Source organism: Mya arenaria, chromosome 11, assembly GCF_026914265.1.
Source record: "Mya arenaria isolate MELC-2E11 chromosome 11, ASM2691426v1".
Lineage (NCBI taxonomy): Eukaryota > Metazoa > Mollusca > Bivalvia > Myida > Myidae > Mya > Mya arenaria.
In genome coordinates, this window is record NC_069132.1 from 38474135 (window position 1) to 38498341 (window position 24207).

Sequence of the window (24207 nt, forward strand, 5' to 3'; positions counted from 1 at the left end):
TGCCAAAAGTTGTGATATTTTGATTTTCGTTCCACTGAAATGCTTCAAAGATTCAGGTTCAGCTAAAAACTTAAATTGTGACTTTTCCAGCTTTGGTGCCATGCTTTTTAAAGGGGTCATCAAATATAAACAGCAAGGCCTACAATTCTGCCTAAATAATTATATAAATAAGTTATGCCCCTTGCATGACTGAAATCATGGTGTTTACTCTGCCATGCTTTTGTTTTCACTCACTGATATGTCATCCTTCTCCTTTCAGGTGTACACGATCTTAGAGCTGTATGCCCAGGTGTATGAGCACTTGATGGCCATCCCAGTTGTGAGGGGCAGGAAGACTGAGAAGGAAAAGTTTGCTGGTGGAGATTTTACAACCACCGTCGAGGCTTATATCTCAGCCAGTGGCCGGGCTATACAGGTCAGTTGTAATATAGTATCATAATCTTGCAATATTAATCAATTCAAAGGTTGCGGAGCAAAATTTTGTCCGTAGGGATTTAAAAACACCCTTAAGGCTTACCTCTTAGCCAGTGGCCGGGCTATACAGGTTAGTAGTAATTTAGCATCATAAACTTGTATCCCTCATGGACTGGGAAGGAAAAGTTTGCATTCAGAGATTTCAAATCCACCGTCATGGCATTTATCTTACCGATATGATCTGGCTATACCGATCAGTGGTAACAAAGTCCCAAAAACTTGTAACCCTCATGGGCTGGGAAGGTATTGTTTGCTCTCAGAGAGTATAGAACCTGAACCACCTTTGAGGCTGACATATCAGCCAGTAGTACAGCTCAGTGGTCATTCAGTATCATAAACTTGCATCTGTCATGGAAGGAAGAGTAAATTCAGTCATCTTCATATTGGTCTTAATTTCAAGAGTGAATTTAAGGAGTAAAGTCTGTCTTTTTTTTTGCAATAAAAAAGAAAGAAAATAGACCAATACACTACATAGAATCTCTGAAGTATGTTTTAGATTAACGGTAAGTTTTATATTGAATACAAGGTAAGGCTTTAGTTTAAATTACATGTTCATTTGCTGCATGGCTTATAATTCACACTTTTACTGTCACACTTATAAGCTCCTTTTTTTGCATCACAATAAGAGTGTCAGCCTGCAGATCACGGGTACGACCGAACAAGATTTACATAGCAATTTGTGGTCTGTTACATATTTAATTAATATCCAGATTAAGTTGTAATATTCTTATCATCAATAATCATTGTATTTTACAGGGTGCTACCAGTCACCATCTTGGTCAAAACTTCTCCAAGATGTTTGAGATTGTATACGAGGATCCGGAGACACGAGACAAGAAGTACGTGTTCCAGAACTCGTGGGGAATTACGACTCGAACCATCGGAGTCATGTGTATGGTGCATGGGGACAATCAAGGTCTCGTGCTCCCACCTAGGGTCGCCTGCCTACAGGTAGCTAAATTTAATACATAACAGTCAAACTCTGTTGGCTTGAACTCCATGGAACTGGCAAACATACCTTAGCCTTGAAAAATTAGAGCCAAATGGCAATGCTTAAGTTCAGTATAAAGAAATCAATTCTTAGCGGGCCAACATGAATTTGAGCCAAGCTGTTTCGAGCCAATGAGGTGATTGTAGTGGTTCTTGTGCTCATGAAAGGGAGGCGTATAGTTGTCACACTGTCTATCCATCTGTTTGTTTATATATCTGTCCATTACTATTGTGTCTGAGATGTAACTTACTCAATTTTATTGAAATTGTACTCAAACCTTACAGAAATACACAGTTGTATTAAAAGGGATGTTGCCAATAGCATTTGAGCCATGCCTCAAAGGTCAAGTTGTATTTGTCATGTTCTTGTGAATGGTCTTGTTTCAGGCGTCTTTGGCAAGTTAAGCATCCTTTATGTAATCTACTTATGTCAGCATTGTTTAGAATTAAGTGATAAACTCTATCCTGAGTAAAAAGTATCTTTTCTAAGTTAATATTTTTAATGAAAGTGTAAATAATTTAAAACTGAGAGCCATTGAAAAGCAGTGAGAATTATCAATATTTTACAAGATTGTATGTTTTTTGGAAGAAAAAAAGTTAGTTTTTGTCTTAGCTCAGGCATTGGTGGCATCATAGTGTAAAAACATTAACTTTTTTTCCATGATTTAACCTTCAAGAACATACTTGAATAAAATTTGTTACACATTTAACACTGGCATATGCTCTTTGGCGCTCTTGTTAAAAGGTGCTTTCATTCGACAATATCTCCATATCTAGTTTATGTTTTCCTTATTTTTTTAAGATCGCACATAAAATTTCATCAAAATCTTGTTATTTCATTTGGCTCCTTGCTCATATACTTCCAGGCTGTGATAGTGCCTTGTGGGGTAACAGCTTCCCTGTCAGAGGCGGATACCAACAAGCTTATGTCGGCGTGTGAGGCCCTAAAGTCCTCACTAGAAGCTGGAGGAGTGAAAGTGAAAGCTGACCTTCGAGATAATTACTCTCCTGGATGGAAGTTTAACCACTGGGAATTGAAGGTAAGTTTGCTAAATGTCTGTGTGTGACTCACAAGATGCTGGAAGAATAAGGTAGAAAGCTGTCCTCAGAGATAAGTACTCGCAAGGGTGGAAGCTTACTAGGAATCAAAAGTAAGATTGCTAAATTTCTTGTGTGTGGGGGCTATCAAATATAGATGTCTAAGGATGAGCACGAAAGCCGACAACAGAGATATCTATTGAAAACTCTCAAGGATGAAAGTTTAACCACTAGGAAATAATACAATGTAAGATTTTAATATGTGTAGTCATAAACTCATTTTTAAATGCTGGACAAATGGGGTTTAGTTTCCTTAGAGATAAATTCTTATTTAACCACTGGAATTTAAACCACTTGAAATGAAAGTTAAAAATGAACAAAATCATAGACTGGGAAGGAAGCTGGCTTTTTAAGTTATCTACTTCCTCAAATCCAGGGATAAATGTTTGACCTCTAGAAACTAAATGTTAGCTACATCAGTGCTCCAGCCAGAATTTGAAATGGACAAGGTGCTAGGTCAGAAAGGGGCACTTCTGATGCGCATTGAAAAAGCCTTCATGAGGGACTTGCAAGGGTCAATGTTCAATTCTTATTGTGCATGTGTTGTAACTACTTTCAATACTCATAGTTTGTTATGAAGACCTTACCTGTTTCTTTTATAAGTTATGTACAGTCGAACCCCGTTGGCTTGAACTCCCAGGGACCGGCCAAAATACTTCGAGCGTCGGAATCTTCGAGCCAAGCGGGATTGTTAACCTTCATTTTAAATAAATCGGTCCTCTAAAACAAGTTCGAGCCAACGAGGAATTAGAGCCAAGCGAGTTCGAGCCAACGGGTTTCGACTATATTATGTTCATACTTATTTCTGAAAATTGACTGTCAAACAAAAGGGCACAGCAGGGTGTAGTAAAAGGGCAGCATGGTGCCACACCCTGCTTTTTAGGCCTAGCTGGAGCACTGATACCTGATATTGACATGTTTTCCTGTACTTACTGTCTTATCATTTGGAGACACCCATAGGGTGTGCCACAAACTATGGAGCTAATCCTAGGTATATATACAACATTTCCAAGTAGTGATCGTATGTTAGGACATGGGCGAGAAAGAACACAATAATCTCATACAAATAAAAAATAATCACTAACATCAAGGGTTTGCCACTGTGTATAGAATTTGGGCCACAGGACATGGAACAGAACCAAGTTGTGGTCATATGGCGTGTTGTAGGCAAGACGCTTGCAGTCAAAAACTATTATCTCGTATAAAACAAGAGAATCACTTGTTTTCAGGGCGTACCACTGCGAATGGAGCTGGGTCCACGAGACATGAAACAAAACCAGGTTGTGATCGTACGTCGAGACACGGGCGAGAAACTTACCATGAAGAACGATAATCTTGTGCAACAGGTCAAAGATCTCCTTGAGACAATCCAGAAGGATATGTTTGACAAGTGAGTCTAATTGCTTTGCAAGAATGTTAAAAAAATCACTGCGTCTATCAAAATTGAATAAGTAATATCTTAATCAATTAAACAAGGTAGCATTTTACTGAACTTTGCTTGAAATATGATTTTTTTATAATGGATACTTTGACGAATTAAAATAAAGGATTTGTACTTCCTTTGTTTCTATTAAGTTATTTACAGTGAGTAATATTCCTCTTAGTCTCTACTTATTTATTTAGACTCAATTGTAAAGACATCTGAAGACAGATATGCATCAATTTCGATTAGAAAACGGGTAGAAAACTTCCTGGTTAAAAAGCAGTACTTTTGTTATTTTTAAAAGCCCAAGAGTACACTCCCGTGGTTGGGTTTTGAACCCACGACCTCTTTGGTGAGAGGCAGACACCATTACAATTAAACCACTGTAACCTTTATAGCAAAATTCATGATTATTGCTGTACTGTTGTAACTCTTCTTTTTAAATTACTGAAGACTATATATATCACGCACATTTCAGAGCCAAGAAGGACCTAGACTCCAATATGACCGTGTCACATAATTGGGATGAATTTTGCAATGGCCTCGACCAAAACAAACTTATCCAGGCGCCATTTTGCGGAGAAATACCATGTGAAGATGCAATAAAGAAGGATAGCGCTAGGTAAGGATGGGTCACCTGATTAAGGTGTCTTAACTTTGGTGAAGGCTTTCTAAATGTTGATAGTATTTTATGAATTGAATCAGCTTTGTTTTCATTAGATTTAAACAGTTTTTATGTTTGTAAAGTTGGTCATCAGCTTAAACCACTTTATATATTATAGTCTTCCTTATCCCCTAAGTTAAACTAGTGTTCAGAATCTGACAAAATTTGACATCAATTAATGGAAATTGAAAACGGATGGATGCTCAGTTATTAATCAACCATTTTCATGCATGTACAAAAATTACTTTCTGCAATTTGGCTTCATTTTGTTCTGAAAAATTGTTGCGTCCATAAAGTATGTGAGCAAGTCCATTAAACCTTGTCATGTATTTATGCATTAACTGTTTTGCCTTTCCTTAGCCGCACATTCATTTGCTCAAAACACATGAATTTTCCCAATTATCCTTGATGGAAAACATAAATGTTATCTTTTCGTTGATAATGACTAGAATTGGTTTTGACAAATCACAGCTTTTGTCAGCTAACCAGACTGAAAATTACTCACTGCCAAAATTGTGGGGCTGTTTCACCAAGGATCTTATGAGTGCTTTCATACTATGTATAAATCATGTTTGAATTAGTCGTTTGTCTTTAGACTTTGGTTATACATTAAAAATCTTTGATTTTCTGTTTTAGGGATGTTGTGGTAGAGGAAGGAGCCCCTGCTATGGGGGCAAAGGGGCTGTGCATCCCCTTCAAGCAACCCCAAGAGCTGGCCAAGGGGTCCAAGTGTATACACCCAGGCTGCAATCGCGAGGCCAAGTTTTATACATTGTTTGGACGCAGCTATTAGTTCCTTATTTTTGAAAATACCAAGATGTGTTTTTTGAAAATACCAAGAATAAAACTACTGGAAAAAGACTACATGTTTAAGATTTAGAACATCATCTCATCAGTTCCATAGGGCCTTTAAGGACTAATGTTAAAGTGTTTAGACAAAACTGTATTAAATTATTGAATTCCAATCAAAGGTTTAAGTATCAATATTGTCCTTCAAAGAAAGATACAACTCACATCATGAGCCACACTGCCTTTGAACTTTAAAGGTTTGAGTGTTTTCGACAGCTCTAGTAGATTTTTTAAAGATTGATATATTTGCTTTATTCCCGTCGAAAATTTTGTTATTTTGTTAAGGAATTGCACAATCATGATAAAATATTACATCGTTATTAGTATGTTGCCTACCATTTTCTTTCATATAATTTCCAGAATCACATAAAATTAATGCATTTTACCCTGTACTTTCCACAGCATGTATTAATGTGGACTTTTCTGCCAGATTTGCTTTAGGCTTTATTGACGATGTTAGAAATGTATTTATTGCAGTCTCTAGTGCTTTCTCTGGAAAGGGGATTTATCATTTGTTTTAGAATCAGTGCTGTTCAAGATTATATGTTTCTTTTTACCATGACTTTACATTAATTATCAGGGGTCTTAAGATCACAATTAATTCATTTTCATTCATCAGAGGTTTGATAATGATAAAAATAACGCATAGCATTATCACTCTGGTGTACGCATAGCATTATCACTCTGGTGTACGAGAATGCATTGATCATGAATTGAGAGATTTGAACTTCAGAATATTGTAAAGATGTAAAGATTGTTTTTCCCCTCTAAAATATGCATCGAAACAGTAGTAAGTACATTGGAATGAATATAAATCGCCTTCAAAACAAATATTATTTCGATTTTCTATTCACGTTCGAAACAACGAGTTATAAACCCTTTATCATGCTTTGGGGATGAATTCCTCTTACTCAGACAGCCAGCTATTTTTCTGGATTGACTGCATGCTAGGGTTTATAATTATGTCCGCGATACCACCTTTAAGAATATGTCCTATACAATGATAACTGTAAATGACCCGTCCTTTTTTGTTGGTGAATGCACGTTTTGTTACTGCTAGAAAATAAAATACGATACTAAAATATACATGTTGGTTTGCTTCTTTTTAACTATGTGATAGTATATTTGTGTTTTACAAGTTTGCCCAAGCTGGTTAAATATACTAACGAAAAAAATAAATTGATTGACAGTAATGTTATTTCAAGTATTGAAAGAGAGGAAAATATTGGTGAATGATAACTTGATAATTTCAATGTCAACATTTGATCATTTTCACTCTGGCTTGTGAACTACATGTATTTTAATTTAAGAAGTATTTGATGAAGTTGTAGTTAAACTTAAAAAAAATGTCTTGTGTATGGAAACATTTTTTTTGTGTTTTGATGCTGAAGTCATTTTTATTTAATCACTAGCTTACCTTTCTACTAAAGCTGTGACGAGCTTGCACTATAATCAACAAATATCAGCTTGGACGTAGTGGCGAATAGGACTTGAGTAAAATTCGTCCCCATTAGAATATATACGTTGTACATTGTTGGTGGTGTTCGTGTGAATACATTTGAGAGCATTTTCGTAAGTTGCTATCAGTCTTGTTTGTCGGAAATTTTTGAGAATGTTGAAACAATTTTAGTGATTAAAAGTTTCGTCTTCTCATTTGTTTAAATTCGCTTCAATACGTAAACCAATCGGAAAGTCTTCGCACAGCGTTCGTCAACTGGTGTTAGAGGTCGCAAGTTACTAGGACGTGATCCGCTAATGAATAACAAGCGATTGAGGACGATACCCATGACGAATCTTTGCGATAGTTTGCGAACTTGTACGAAATGTAGCGAATAATAACGTAGCTAATTGAATCCAAAATTCTATGACGAATCAAAGCGAATTGTAACGTTTGGTTGTCGTTCAGAAAACAAATGGCATTTGCCTGAATACGGGTCATTACGGAAGGTAGTTATGACGTAGGAATCCTCGCGAATCATAACGCATCTAAATTTCTTATTATTTGTTTCTTCGTCAAAATGGAAGATATACCATTTTTGTTCATAACGTTAGCGATTAGGAATGCGAACCGAAGCCCAACTTTGCGCATGCTTCCTAAGCTTTTCGAAAGGATTTTGCCTTATCCGGCCATTTCCGGACGCTAAACGAGACTGGCGAGATCCAATTAGGGTCATTTTGCCTTCTAACTTTCTCCGACTCGACACCACGTCGTAAATCAGTTTGATTGCTGTTTAATTCTCACATTCTGCAAAAGTTCGCCAAGGGGAAGCGAGAAAGACCGCTTCTGTAGAGCCAGAGAAACAATGACCAGTAAGATGATGCTAAATATAAACTTCTTATTTCAAAATAAGAAATCAGAGCTAACATACTTTCTGATTGGTGTATGTTTACCATCGTTGCAGCAACATAATTAGGAAAGTTCCACTACTTGAGGAAACCATCGGCCAGTTGTTTCCATTCTTCAGGTGTGAAGGGGGCTGTCATAACCTCATGAACATATTCCTCACATATAACGTGACAGACTTCTCTGACCACTTCATAGAGGGTATTCTTAGGGACCCGCCAGAAGTACTGCATGTCGGAGTAATTGGCACAAGAAATTAGGTGACGTAGATTGGCAGCTAACTTGAGGCCCTGGTCCAAGGGCTCCCTGTACCAGGTTCCAGAGGCGATTAGGAGAGCCTCGTGAAGATTTAATCATTCATCGAAGTTGGCATGCAGAATATATTTTTTTATGGTTCTAGGATCTTCTCTTCTGAGCTCAACCATGAGCTGACCATAGATGCCAAATCGGCGCCGTCTCTAGGGGTGCAGCCATGGTCTTTTTCAGATGCGAGGTGCTCAGGCACCTCTTCTTTCCCTAAATCGGCCTCTGATGAACTGGTGGATGTTAAGTTGTTGCTTTGGACTTCATGATGGGACAAAGCAATCACATACTGCAACCCAAGGCGTTGAATATATTTAATTTTGATGAAAACATAACTTAATGTTAAGCCTCCTTGTGTTGTATATGAAATTCAAGAATTCAAGAACTACATAAAACTGTTCGGATACTCATTTACTATTCAGATGCCTAATGACTCGCGTGGAATCTTATTTCGTAGTCACCCTTCGTAATGATTCGTATGCAAGCGTATGCCGTTCGTTTTCTAAACGTTAACTAATCGTTACACTTCGCGTTCATTCGTTATGACATTTCGGGTTCAGTTAGCTACAATTCGTTATTATCCGCTACATTTCGTACAACAAGTTCGCAAACTTTCTCAAAGATTCGTCATGCGATCGCCCTGCTTGAAATGCAAAATACCTTATAACTTGCGATCTCTAACGCTTGTTGACGAACGCTACGCGAAGACTTTCCGATTGGTTAACGTATTGAAACGAACTTTAACGAATGATAGACAAAACTTAATTGCCACACATTTTTCAACATGCTCAAAATGTTCCGCCGAATAAGGTTAATCGCAACGGACGCAAAAGCTCACAAACGCATCCGTACGAACACCACCGACGATGTACTACGTACAAATACTAACGGGAACGAATTCTACTCGAGGCCTATTGCCAATACACGCAAGTCGACGTCGTGGGGTTTTCACCTATGTGTGAGGAGATAATTATATTAAAACAATACATGAAATAATGTACACGATACCCTGATACAGGGGCATACTCCCTCATTTCACTTAAAAGCGCACAGTAAATGTTGATGTAAAACTTATTGTTTTTAAATTATCATGCATTATCAAGTTTAACTCATTTATCTTTAATAATAAAACAAAAACAAAACATGATTTAGATAAAAAATATATTAACCTTTATAAAAATAAAATAATTTTTTTTTATGTGGCCATAAAGTCCTCAGTTATAAAAACAACACCAATCTCAACAGAGGTTTGACAATGATTGATCTATAGCATCACCGCTCTGGTGTACGAGAATGAAAAACGCCAGACCATTAATATGATAATTAATTTTATCTGTAAAATTATATGCACTTTTTGTTTTGATCATTATCGTGAAAAGTGCTAAACAAGCATTAAATGAAAAACATCTGCATCAATCAACCTATAGTGTGCGCCTTTAAAGTTTTCTGTGAGATATATGAAATATGGTATTTCTTGTATGCACAGTTTTTTTTTATTCTCCTTGTTTATATTTTGAGAGTGCATGTTATAAGATCATCTTGTTTAATACATTTGGTGCTTATGAAGAACTAAGAACCCCATACAATGTTATAGTAAGATGACATGAACTGAATTCGATGAAGAATGGGCGGAGTGAGGGGCGCGAATCTTTAAACACGCGCGAACGTTGAAATTCTCAATGATTAATTCTACAAGTTAATGGTTGCCTATCTGGAATCTCATTGGCTGAAAATGTAGGTTGTATTCTAAAGATATTAATCTTTTGTTTTTGTTCAAAAGTGAGAGAGTTTCTTTGCGAAAAACTGGGGAAAATCCCAAAGCGCCGAATGGTACCGTACTTGATTAAGCTATGATTCATCTGAATAACAATTCCCCTATGATTTCACAGGATGATTAATTAAATATTGTATTGAAAGAGAGGGAAATATTTTTGAATGATTACTTGATAATTTTAATCTGGCTGGAGTGAAATGTCAACATTTTATCATTTTAGCTCTGGTTTGATAAGGAACTACTTTTAAAGAAAACAATGATGAATTTGCAAAAAAAAAAACCAATAATTTCTTTACTAAAATAATGTTTTGTGTGCTTGGATACTGAGGACATTTTGATGATTATTTTTACCTTACCCTATTATTGAAGCTATGAAGAACTTGCACTAAAATCAACAAATATCCTCTATATCTTTTTTTTATTAAACTATGATAAAGAGAATTTCTCTGATTATTTTACAAACGCTACATTTAATAATGTACAGGGGGATACTCCCTCATTACATGTTAAGGCGCACAATATAAGTTGATGTGATATATATATATATATATATATATATATATAATTCTAATGCATTATCATGTTAACCTCATTTATCTTGAATGATAAAAACAGCATGATATAGGTAGAAATAAGAAATATAAGCCTTTATAACTGTTTTATTTTAAATAAATATTCTGATGGCCACAACTTCCCCAATTAAAAACGTCATTCTAATTTATCAGAGGTTTGATAATGATAGGTCTATAGCATCATCGCTCTAGTGTACGAAAATGAAAAATGTCAAACCATATCACAAATCTTTCTAACTATATCTATATTATATGCTTTTTTGTTTAAGTCATTATCGTGACAAGAATTAAACATGCATTAAACTGGAAAACATTCATCAATCAAGCTATATTATGCGCCTTTAAAGATTTCTTTGAGATATATGATCTAATTTATTATAGTTTTTCTTGCATGCACAGTTTCTTTATTCTCCTTGTTTATATTTTAAGAGTGAATGTTATGAGATCATCTTGTTTTTTACATTTCGTGCGAATGAAAAGCTAAGAGCTCCGAACTATAGACATTGATCTTATGGTTTTGTCCAATAGTGAGAGAGTCTCTGTTCGAATCGCAGTATAATCCATTTTGATCATCTGTTCAAAATGTTTTAAGAAATTTCGCAGCAGTGACATTTATGACTCTTCAGGAAAATCCCAAAGCGCCAAATGGGACCATACTTGATTAAGCCATGATTCCAAGCGTCTGAATAACAATTCCCCTAGGATATCAGATAATGGTTATTTTTTTTTAGAATCCCTGGCTTTCGTCGTTTTATTTGAATTTGCATATTTGAATTAGTAATTGATATTGTTGATTCACGTTCATTTTAAACTTAGTGCCTCTTGGTGCGAGAAGAATGGTGTAAGCAACTTATTAATTTAAATTTCACTTTGAAACAAAATAAATTAATATTATACCCCCCCCCCCCCGCTTTCAAAGTAGATCAGGTATATTGCACATGTCGGTCGGTCGCTCCGTCCATCCGTCGGTAGACCAAAACTTGTCCGAGTGATAACTCGACAATTCCTTGACATATGGTCATCAAACTTGACATGAAGTTATGACATGACCAGTAGATGACCCCTATTGATTTTAGGGGTTATCAGGTCAAAGATCAAGGTCACAGTGACCTTTAATGCGAAAATGCTGTTTTGGTAGGGGAGTGACCAGTAGGTGACCCTTTTGATTTTGAGGTAGTGATATCAAAGGTCAAGGTCAGAACTCATGTTATTCATTAAAATTTACGTCATATTTACTTAATCCCTGCTGTTTAGAGGATTTATGTTTATCTGCAAAAATCAGTCATCGTCTGAACATGATTAAAAATTGTACCTACTATCCTCACACTTTGAATGGTCATAATCTTAAAACTGCACCAAAGGCACCCAATGTCAATGACAAATCAGCTGTCATATCGGTCCATGCATATTTATTTTAATCGTCTAATTCTTCCTTACAACATGGCGCTCAGGGGAGCACAATGTTTGACAAACATCTCTTGTTATTATTAGTTTTACGAACGACTTCTACTGATGTACCGGCATTTATCCGGCCCCGATATCACAAAAATACTGAAGTCAAATCTCTATTTCAACTAATTTGACCATTTAAAAAGGCATAGTATGATTAATAGTTTTGCTTTTTTTCATACCTTTTAAAAACATATTTTCTCATAGAATGTGTTGATGAAAATATTTTGTCAATATTTTGAAGGAAACTTATTTTTGGCCGAAGTTTTTTTTACTTCGACCCCTAAATTGAAAATTTCAGTTATTTAGAAAAATGGCCGAGGAGTTCCGATTGTGTCGTTGTCTTATGAAGGTCAGAGACCACTTTATAATTTTCCTTTATATTACATAGTCAATTTACCAATTTGCTTGCAAGATGACACTGATTTACACAATTCAAATTTCATGGTAAAAATGCCAAATAAAACATCAAAACACGCCTAATGAACAGAACAGAACATAACATTTATTTCCCAGAAGAACATAGACCCAAGTGGCCGAATATCATAAAAAATGGCGACAAGTAGAAAACATATGTACATGTTCACACATACATCTGCAATTTTATGCAGAAAGGCAACACATGACAAACCAATAATTACATCATAATTGATAATTTCACATTTCAACTACAGTCCAACGCCGTTGGCTCGAATTCCTCGTTGGCTCGAACTAGATGTAAAGGACCGATTTCTTTATACTGATGGTCAACAATACCGCTTGGCTCAAACTTTCCGAGGCTCGAGGTATTTTCGCCGGTCCCTGGGAGTTCGAGTCAACGGGTTTTGACTGTATATGTTTTCGAAAATAAATGTCCATTTTCGATGCTTCAAGTAAATCGGTTTGTACATTTACATGTTATAATAACTGAGATAAAATGTTTCAAATGACATGAAGCTTAAATCGCCCCCCCCCCCCCCCGCCATCACGTTAATCCAAATCAAATTCGGTTCGGAGGGTGAGTCGCAAGTCAAAAAGTAACGCCCCCCTCTAACGACGAGTCCTGGATCCTCCCTTAGAAATACCACGTGTTCTGTCTGTTTGAAATTGAAAACCCAGTGCATTTGCATGGATTCTGAACTTTCTGACCGAAAACAGAACGTTAGGTTTCATTTGTAATACCATTTTAGGCCTCTACCATCTTAGATTTTCTCATTTATAATAATTTAGAAAACTAATTGGAAGAAGAAATAGTTAAGAAATTGTACATGTAGTTTAAAACATGTACATAAAAACAAGGGTATAGTCACTATAGTGAGATACAGCGTTTCGTTGAAAAATTTATCATCTGTGGCGTATTTATAGCGTAACAGATTGGCAGATACAATGTTTGGCAACCACTGAACCGGGCTGTGTCTCTATGTTATCTTTTATTCCTTTTCGAGAAAATATCTGTTTCATTTGCTTTATCAAAACAATACGGATAGCAATTAGGCGTGCCAATACCAATCCCATGCTGTTTATGCCAATGCAACTAGATGACTACGTCGTGCGGCATGTTCACCGTTCTAGCATGCTTTGAATAAGATGCATTTGTAATAATTTAGAAATCTCGGTTGGAAAGAAAATTGTACTTTTAAAACGGGAAAAGTGAGAAAGCAATTAAAGAAAATCTTCCAATTTCGTGCACTTTTTAAGGTGATCTTCGATAATAAGAAAATCCCATTATTTATTTGACAAAAGCTGGTTACAGCGCTTCGTTGATTTATTTAATTGATCAATTGTGTCGTATTTCTGGCGTGTCTTGTGGTGTTGCCGTTTAACTGAATTGTGCTGAAATTTACAAAGGAAACGCGAGGAAATATGCAAGACACAATTGTATGTCTGACCATATTTATGCATTGTACTACATCGATTGTGGATTTTTTTTAGTAATATAATTTAATTACAAAGATCAATTTCAGAACATTGAGAGAATTGTTACTCTGTGAAAATCTCGCTTTATGTTATTGCAGCAGCCTCGGGCCTGTCGAAATAAAATTGCAATAATAGAATCATTCGAAGCATGCCTTAAATACGTTCCACAGGGTTACGCGTCACAACCACACATTTCTTGGAATTCACGAATATTCAAATTTGGAGTCACCAGAGAAACTTAGTTAGAACGAAAATATGCCTGTCTGCTATCAAAGACGTGCTTCGCATAAACATATTTCAGTATATTGTGCGTTTTTTTATTACAACTATACATGAACCAAGGGCGGCTCTAGAATTTGACGTTTGAGGGGGAGTGACCTTATGACTTATGCCTCTCCCTCAGAAACATAATTCATTTCGATTAAAATGTTGACAGGGGTGTTGAGGGTACTCCCAAATGAAATATTTAAGACTTTCTAGTCCGAAATGTTGACTTTTGGGTGTATCATATTACCATTTTTCTCCTATGTAAACTTCGACGAATTCCGCTAGTGTAAATTCTGCTATATTCTTCACGTTTTCTCTTTCAAAACAAATCAGGTAGCAATTAACAGTGAAAGAACACGTTCGATTATGTTTTTGCCAACGTAGTACGTGAGGGTTTTGTTTAGTTTGGTCGATATTCCGGTATAAAATTGCATTTGCTTAAAATGGACTAGACGACAGACGGCCCCAAAATCGGCAAATACAATATCGCCTCAAAACAAGTATAGAACTGTCAATGCGAGTTAGTAGGAGGCCGATAATACATCATTCTACATGATTAAAAGAATAAACTCAACAATCATGTTGCTGTCTCACTTAAGTTTCCCCGTTTAAAAATAGCGCATAATGGTTTCCCAGTTTAAAAAAAAATGGAATGGGGGATGGGTTTTCCGTGCAAGTCATGAGATTGTTTCAAACACCTAACTGCCAATAAGCGTCTTAGCAACTAGCTGTCATTATCATTACCTCTTTCTAATGTTTCTATCGATCAATTTCATCATTATAATGATATGTTGGGAACTATGTCTATGTTGTTTCGCAGCAATATTCCACTTCCATTCAATGTTCTTTTTTTGCAATTGTGCCATCTGGTGTCTATTCCCTTTCACGACAGTATCCGACAAACAGAAAATAATAGTGTTGAACACGTTCTCAAACCTCCATGCTAGGTTTCATTTGCAACAACGTTCATTGAATAAGATTCAGTTATACCAGTTTAGAATGCACTATTTTATTTGTAGCTTAGAAGTAAACGAGAAAAGCCTGAGTGTAATTATGGACAATGTTCTCATTTTGTGCACTGTTTAAAGTAATCTTTTCGTAATCAGAAAATCCCATTATTTATTTGACAAAAGCTGGTTACAGCGCTTCGTTGATAAATTGATCATTTTTGTCGTATTTCTGGCGTTACAGATTGGCAAATAAGGTGTTTGACAGTGTAGACACATAGTTAGGAAATTATGAAGACGTCAGATATTGATGGTGGAATTTACTTTGGCAAATCCGGTGGTCTTGTTTGTCATGATGACGTGCAAAACCAGACAAAAATCATCCGACTCCCTTTTATTTTGCGACCTCTGCATCAGACTGAGTCTATATTCATATTCGTTGATATAAAGCCAATCTGAACAAGATGCTATCTGTGCTATTTGTCACATCACATTTGGTTATCTCGTCTAGTAAAAGGGAGGTTTGATTCAAAGAGAATAAAAAATGTTTTTTCACAACAATTTTAAAGAAACATAGCTCATTGTTATGGGAGAACTGTACACAACACTCGGTTCTTGTACGCAATGTCTTATTTGTGTGATACAGATTGGCAAAAGGGTGTTTGACAGTGTAAACACAGCGTAGGGAAAATTTCAAGACGTCAGATATTGATGGTAAAACAGGGTTATTGCTTTTCCGAAGTTCTTTCATGATGTTACGTTGTATAACTAAACACAAATCGGCGGACACGCCTTTATTTCGCGACCACTGAACCAGGTTGAATTGTGAGATTATAACATGTTTTGAATCATTCTTTGAAATTAAGCCAATCTTAACAAGACGAATTAAATTATTGTTGCATTTAAGATATGCAATGCGTTATATATTTTTTTAAATGATTTAATACATCAGACATTATTTTGATAGGCAAACTGAATAAACCCGTAGAAATTTCGTACAATGTATATATATCCTTCAATTGCTATTGTATTTTTCATAAATAAATTGTGTGAAAATAAGTAGGACACTTAAAAAATAGCAATAAACGTAAAATGTTCTATAATTATAAATTATTATTATGATTCATTGCTGTAAATTGCTGACACTGCTAAACTGCGAAAATATTCATTAAAATAAATGTAGGGCCTTTGAACAAGGCGAAATAAGATCGGCGCATAAGATACCCTTCATTCAGCTTTGTGAAATTAGTTCCATATGGGTAATAGCTGTGGTATCCATAATTTTCTGGCATTTTCCGAATCTACAAGTTCGGAAACATCCAAGAAACTCAATAAGCACGAAACATACACGAAGTACGTAACGCAATCAACGTCTTTTAAAGATGTTATTATATCCTTGTTTATGCATATGATACGTTTAAATGTTTCAACACATGATTTCTGCACTGACATATCATTATTCAACAAGAAACCTTTACGAATAACTATGATCATGAATGTTACATTTGTGAAAACATTTTCGTTATTACGATATGTGCATTGGACACAAATTTCACATTGTTTTGAACAATGTAATTAGTTCATGTTTTCTTAATTTCTGGCCAAACACAGCACCGTTACCGGTCCTTTCTGGCATGTTGATATATCCCATCCTTTCGAGGTTTCTAGTGAATAAAGTCTCCGATTAATAATAAACCAACCACGATAGTAGGACGGAAACCAAAATATGCTCGTGTGTCTTCTGTCTGGGTCCCGGCTTCATATCATATGGGCAGAGATCGGATACAAATGCAAGTGTTAATCGCCCTTTGATTGTTAATTTTAAAGCTGTTTCATATTTTTTTTAATGTTTTATTATGTTCATCGGGGTCATTTCTGCTGACCAAAATTAATTTATCAACCTATCCGAATGTAATTATAACATGACAATACCCCTGTCCATGGTTTTGCTCTAATACATTTTTGGACCCCACTATGTATACGGATACAGGTTTGGGTTTAAAATAAATACATTTTTCATTCACTATTACTCTGGGTTTTCTTTTTGAAATATTTCTACAGATATATCATTACATTACAACCTTTTTACATGAGGTAGTTACATGCCCCACCTTTGTTCCAATTACTGATATTAAACTAATTGACGAGTAAACCTAACATTTTTACATGAAGCTACCATTGAACCAATATATATTTAATATACAAATATAAGATATCTATCAAATCCGACGTTTTCAATGGTAAAACCACAATAGAAAAGACCGAACCAAGGTAAAAATAATTTTCAAACAGCAATTAATAAAACACAACACATACGTTTTTTAAGATATAAAATAAATTAACATGGGAACATTCGGTTCACATTTTAAGACTTCCGACGCAATTGAATGGTTCAGATGGAAAACACCTGCAAGCAAGTTGCCATTGGCAGAATAAGCTCTTTTTTCCAATTTGATAGAACTACAATTTCTACATACAATGAAACCAATACAGTAACAATCACTTGGTGACAACATGTATATTCAACAGAATATGGGTACAAATACAAAACGAAATTCTTACTTTCTATATCTGTACGTACGAAGTGCGTGGCATTTTAACACTGTACATGTTTACATCGTGTAGAATCCAGAAACCTTTGCCCTGAATATTGAAATATCGATATTAAAAAGTATGTTCCCGTCCCACTATAGAAACTGATACTTAACGAGACGATGTCAAAGAATGCATATGATTTAAGTACAGATAGATAAATATTAGCAACATTTTGGCGCCTTTTTAACATGGAAATTTGTGGCCACGGTGCCATTTTTAAAAGAAATTACATTAAAAAGTCTCATATTTTTATCTGTACCTAAATCGTATGCCTGTTTTGTTTTAATAATTTAAGTTGCATTAAAACAAAATAATAATAATAATAATAATAATAATAATAATAATAATAATAATAATAATATTGGCATCAGCCTATATTGCGCGCCTTTTGCAACCTACCTGTACATACTATTTTATGCTAGGTAAATTACAAGAAACACAACGCCAGGTACACGACAACAAACACACTTTTCAACACCTTGTTATTTGTGAACATCGCCTTGGCATGGTTAGTGTAAAAGTAAGTGAGAACTCAATGAAGTTTAAATTTAAATGTTTTACTATTTAGCTTTTCCCTATAGTTTTGATTTTGATTTGTCATATATAGTGTTGGCATTTCGAGATAAAAAGAGTTATTGATACCATATTGCTGGTAGCTGACATTAACTGCCATGTTGCCTCCCGCCTGACTTGTGGACTCCGATTGTTCTGTGGCACCCAGAATCTTACGGAACAACCTCTGGTGGCCTGGAAATGTTGACATATAATTATTATCCCTTTTTTTCTTTATCGGGTGTTCTGTGGCATCCAGAAGCTCACTTAACACCGTTATGTGGCCTGGAAATGTTGACATATAATTATTAGGTTTTTTTCCTTATCGGTATAAAAATAGACCCAATTGGTTATTTAAGAACAGTTATAAACCAGTATGGGGTTTGCCTACCATATGCTGCCAATATACAGAGGAACATTTTTCTTCAACTCCTTTGTAAAGAACTAACAATTCAAAACTCCCCTTTTTAAGGCGGCGATACGTTTTGATATTTATATATCTTTAGATAGATTCGTTATGGGATTGCAAATCTTAATGTACACAGTATGAATATCATGGAGTCGAAAAAACAATCGGAACACCTCCGTCATTTTCCGTCGTATATGGACGGTTTACAGTGTCAGCATTCTTTACATTTACCTACGCTGCAATCAATTTAAACTTAGTTATACAAAATAAATTATAAAAACAATTAATTATTACTTTTCTTGAAATTTGACATACATCCAAAATTTGAAAATGGCCGAGATGTTCCGTATGTCAAAACATCAGTCAGTTAAGTTGACCATGACCAGCCATTGAGCAAGACCACCTTCCAATCGTCATTAAGAACATGATGTTTCCTCGATGGGAGTTGTATTTACTCAATCTTTACTTACAAGTCGAAAACAAAAACAAAAAACACAAATGTATGATTATATAGATAAATACATAAAAATAAAAAATAAAACGTACAGAAATAAAATACCAATGCATTAGTTTATTGAAGGTATCTAATAAAACAGAAAATAAATAAAAACAAATACACAAATAAATACATAAATGAATACATAAATATATAATTAATGATGACCACATTTACAAAATGTTATAAAATGTATATTCACCTGATTTGTTCATGTGTTATTAGAAATATTACAAAATGTATGAAATAATTCAAATAAAATGTAAACATTTCAAAAAATGAAATAGCTAAAGAAATATAGTACTGGTAGATCTAAGACTTGCTATGATTTCTTACCTCGAACATCACGAGGAATCCACGAACGACTAAAATGTGGTCATTGATTTTTTCTATGTCAGAAGTGTGCTGAAGTCCTTGTTATATTTCTCGACTTTCTATACGAAGGTTAATAGTTTATTCAAACATTCAATGGTAACGTTTACTCTATAAAATATTATACAATGTGAAACAGCCATTAATTGCTTAAACATATCTTCGATATCTGCTAAATAACGAATAAAAAAATTGTATCATCGTTTTCAAATCAATAACCCAACTTTTTAGTTCATGATGTTTACTCAATCCTAAAATCAGCAGTAATCACAGGCAGTTCTCAATTGATACCTTTTCCGTGACGTATCATACAAACTGCAAGCGCGAAATTAGATTTTCAACTCCCCAAACGGTTTGCTGGCCACAGCAAGTGTAAACCAAACATTTGGTTTCGTATCACGTCTCTGAGATCAGCTAAATCCCGGAAGAGTGCCACGATAACAATATTTGGAATTTCTTGTTACCAACCCTGAAAGAGTTCGTTAATCTTTTCGTAAAAAATAGCCAATAAGTATGAATAGCATATTTTAAAATAGGCTAAGTACCCTTGTAATAGCTGAACATATTCTCTGATCGTACCCGTCACTGAAACAATATGCCATCAAAATTAAAAGATCATTTAGTGTGGCAAAGAAATAATACTTTTAATATCATGACTTTGCCATTTAACAGTCAACTCCTAAAATTAAAACAAAAATGTTAGTTAGTGTGTCATTATGTGTAGAACATGAAAATGTATGACAGTTTGACCTTATAAAAACGTTTTCAGTTATAAAAGGTTAAACTTAAGCTTCGTAATGCTTTGTTATTTCATTTATATATTCGTAATAGGCATACCAACCCGTTTCAAATAAAGCTATATTTACATGGGTTTAACGCTTACGCTTAAAGACATATACATAAAATTTCGGAATGTCTGCATCTTAAATCAAAACATTAACCAATGAAATAGGTTTGGGCCCTGAAGCCTTTAAATTTAACCAAGGTCCTATTTTAAGTTCCAAATAAATACTATACAAGAGAAACAACGTTTGAAGACAAAATATTAAACACATACCAAAGTATCGTCAATGGTGAATGTTCGGGTAACCGCCTTGGCCCGGTTAAAATCGGAGCTCCTCGGCTATTTCCGTCGAAAACAACATCAGATGTATATGGACGGTTTACAATGTCAGAATCTTTTGTATTTAACAGATACCAAAGTATCGTCAATGGTGAATGTTCGGGTAACCGCCTTGGCCCGGTTACAATTGGAGCTCCTCGGCTATTTCCGTCTAGAACAACCTCAGATGTATATGGACGGTCTTTAATGTCGAATCCTTTTTATTTAACTACGCTGCAAGTAGATCGTGAAGTAATTTTAAATTAGCAGTTAAACCTTCGGACTTTACTCTTCGGAATCTTAATTATTCATTCAATAATACGCTTCACTGGGTGCCTGGATACATCAAGCTCTCTTCATTCCGTGGCGCGGTTACCTTCATTCATATATACGGCGATATCTCCGCCGGCTTAATCCTGTCTATCACAAAAAATAGCGAGCTAAATTTAGGAACATGCAAGTCATCAATTCAAGTGGTCTGATTAAGCCAGGTTTATGTGAATACAAGAATACCATACGGTTGCTTCGATGGCAAAAATGCCAGTGTTAGGTTTGAGTCTTAAATATTCAGATGCATAATACCGCTTCAGTCAGTTTTGAGTAAACATATAGTAGCGAGCTAGTATTGGCCAAGCGAATGAGTGAGAAACAGAAAGAACACAAAGGACATATGCCGGCTTAATGCCGATAATACAGCATTTACATATTTAAAACAATATTTTGTCGCTGTCTCCGCTGAGATAACCCGTTTAAAAATAGCGTTGTTGTTGTTGTTGTTGTTGAGTTTATAAAGGTCTGCCCGCGCCCTATGGCTGCTTTATGGCTTGACCCCCTCACATCCCCTAGTGTGACTGAAAGATATTTTTGAGGCCAAAGGAGGTTTTATTCCCACCGTTTTGTGGTATATTCGCCAAACGAGTAATTTGATCCCGAAATGCCGCGGGCCCTACGATGAATGGCACCTAGAGTGGACCCTCTTTAAGTTTATAGTGTTTATATTCAGCATGTGAAAGTCACGTGATAAGTACAAAAAAACATACCAACGTTATTTTTAAATTGACTGAGATATACATGGTAGACAGATCCATTAGTTTTCGAAATGGAAAAAACACTGCAAAGTAAGTTAAATGCGTAGTACTAAACGATACCAATTTTTTTACCATATTTTATTTCTTGCAATGATATCATCTGACCCATTTAAAAGTTAACAACGATGTCGTTAGTCGCGTTGTAAACGGTAACAAAGTTCCAAGCATTTGCTTTAATGTGTTCTAGGACATATTCGTTCTGGACAATATGCATGTACGAGCTAGAATATTATTTGGTAAGATTTATATGGAATTGTTGCACAGTAACCATCAGCATTATGTCCTATGGTTCTGTGTAAGTATACAAGAGCATGAAGCGCTCGTTGTAAGAATTAGCGATCGCAATTGGTGCGTCGTGCGGCGTCTGTCTATACAGCTTTCACATACTTTTACCTGATTTCTTTTTAAAGGCTTGGCATTAATCATATTAACATATCTCCTCCAAGAATCCTTGCCCGGAAGCTTATACATATTTTGAAAGTAACACCAGATAGAGAATCTCTGATTCTTTTAGTTAAATTGTTCCCCTGAGGTGAAGATCCCAAACGGACCTATTTTAATTTGATAGAGGAACGCTCTTAGTATTTTTTGTGTGTCTTATTTTACCTATACATTTCGAACCGGCAACACTTGCCAAGCTCTGTTCCAGTAAAACAATATAATCTCTGAGATTGTTATAAAATGGTCTCTCTCTTAGTGCAGGTATTGAACTGAGCTATAAATTATGTGCATCACTCAGACTTAAAAAAATCTGAGGTTGCATTCTAAACCTCAAATATGGAGAGTGCACCCAGTACCACATCCTGGTACTTAGCATTTAGCTATTACGTGTCTTAAATGTAATCTTGTGGTAATAAGAACATACACTTATTGAGCTGACAAAAGCTGGATACACCGCTTCGCCGTTTAATTTAATATCCAGAACTGTTACTTGGCGCAAATTTTGTTTAAAGCAATTACAGCATCTCTGAGGACCAGGCGAAATAAAATTACAATAACATAATTATTTCGAGCTTGGCTTAGAAAACGTTCCACCGGGGGTACGTGCTGTAGACAAAGGCTTCTAAGATTTCCCGAATCCGCGAATTTAGAGACATCCTAGAAACCAAATTAGCACGAAACAAACACACTGTCTGCTATCAATTACGTGGCCTGCATATATATTTAAATACCTACCAATTTGTTGTCTTCCTGAATTTTCAATTGACAACCATATTTTTACAAATTAATACAGCATTCAAAAACCACTGACAAATTAGGCATGTAAGTTTATGTTATAAGATAGTACTACCGATTGATAAAAATGTGATTTAAGTAACTTTCTCGGACAGACAGGTGTATTAAACATATACATTTGAAAACATTTACTCATGTTTTGTGCCTTGATATTTTCCAAAATAAAAACAGTCACTTCTGGAACAACTGAATTTTGAGAATATTTTCTAAAACTACGTAAATTTTAAAATTTTCTCAGTGTATTGACATTCACAATTACTTTATTCCTGATAGATACTAGTTTGTGCTAGGGTGTTTGTGATTCTTAAGAGTGTTTATTCTGGAAGATGAATTGCAACTCGATGTTGAACATATACGTGGACTCAGCACCATAATATACGACCAGAGACAGAACAGTGTTCAATACGTTTTACCTTTTAAATCTGGAAGAGATATTACAACAATATGTTGAACAGAACAGTGTTCAACACGACTATTACTTCCATGCTGGGTTTCTTTGGAATCATCGTTTTTGAATGCATTGAAAACGATTCATTTGTAATTATTGAGAAATGTTGATTGAAGAGAAAAGTGCACTGTCTTGGTGCTTAAAAGAAAATGACAAATTTGAAAATGTAATTAAGGACACTTTTCTCATTTCGTGCACTGTAAAAAGATTTTTTTTGGTAATATTGAAATCTCATTATTTATTTGACTAAAGCGGGTTAAGCGCTTTGTTGATAAATTGATCATTTTTGTCATGTTTGTTACGTAACAGATTGGCAAATAAACTGTTTGAGAGTTTACGCATAGAGCTGGTAAACTATTAAAACATCAGATATTGATGGTTGGAAGAACTATGGCAGAACGCAGTTGTTCTTCTTTAACGTCGCTGTTTGAAACCAGATAAGCACTGTCTTTTATTTTGGGAACCAAGCTGACTTTTTCTATGAAAAAGTGTGTGAAGTATCGTGCCTAACTTACCAGCATCATAAACACGTCATTAAATTATTTTTGTCCATCTTAAGTAGTCTTATATCTGAATAAACGTAACAAATGGCAAGAATGTCCTTTTTCATTTATCTATTCGTCCTTTTCTAAGAGATGATATGGTTTCATTCAAACAAAATATGTATCAAGATAATGGAAATATGAATCAAAATAATTTCATTTTACGACGACTCAGATCTAAAATAAAACGAGCCCCAAGGCATTGAGGTACCGGTTTATGGTCGTATGGTCTGCAAACCAGGGAACAGGTTTGATAACACTGGGCTGAATGGCAAGTCAATTCTGGCCGTTTCTGTATACTTTTTTTTATTAACGAC

General features: G+C 35.3%; 1 protein-coding gene across 1 annotated transcript in view; it reads left to right on the top strand.

Annotated features, from left to right (window-relative positions):
• The window catches only part of LOC128208302 (bifunctional glutamate/proline--tRNA ligase-like), a 42224-nt gene extending 35650 nt beyond the window's left edge, over positions 1–6574 (top strand). The window contains exons 30-35 of the mRNA XM_052911846.1: positions 260–415; positions 1231–1425; positions 2331–2504; positions 3792–3952; positions 4464–4607; positions 5286–6574. Coding sequence (XP_052767806.1) covers positions 260–415; positions 1231–1425; positions 2331–2504; positions 3792–3952; positions 4464–4607; positions 5286–5442 — 987 coding nt within the window. The 3' untranslated portion in view covers positions 5443–6574. The remainder of the gene's footprint in view (positions 1–259; positions 416–1230; positions 1426–2330; positions 2505–3791; positions 3953–4463; positions 4608–5285) is intronic.
• Positions 6575–24207: the final 17633 nt, after the last annotated feature.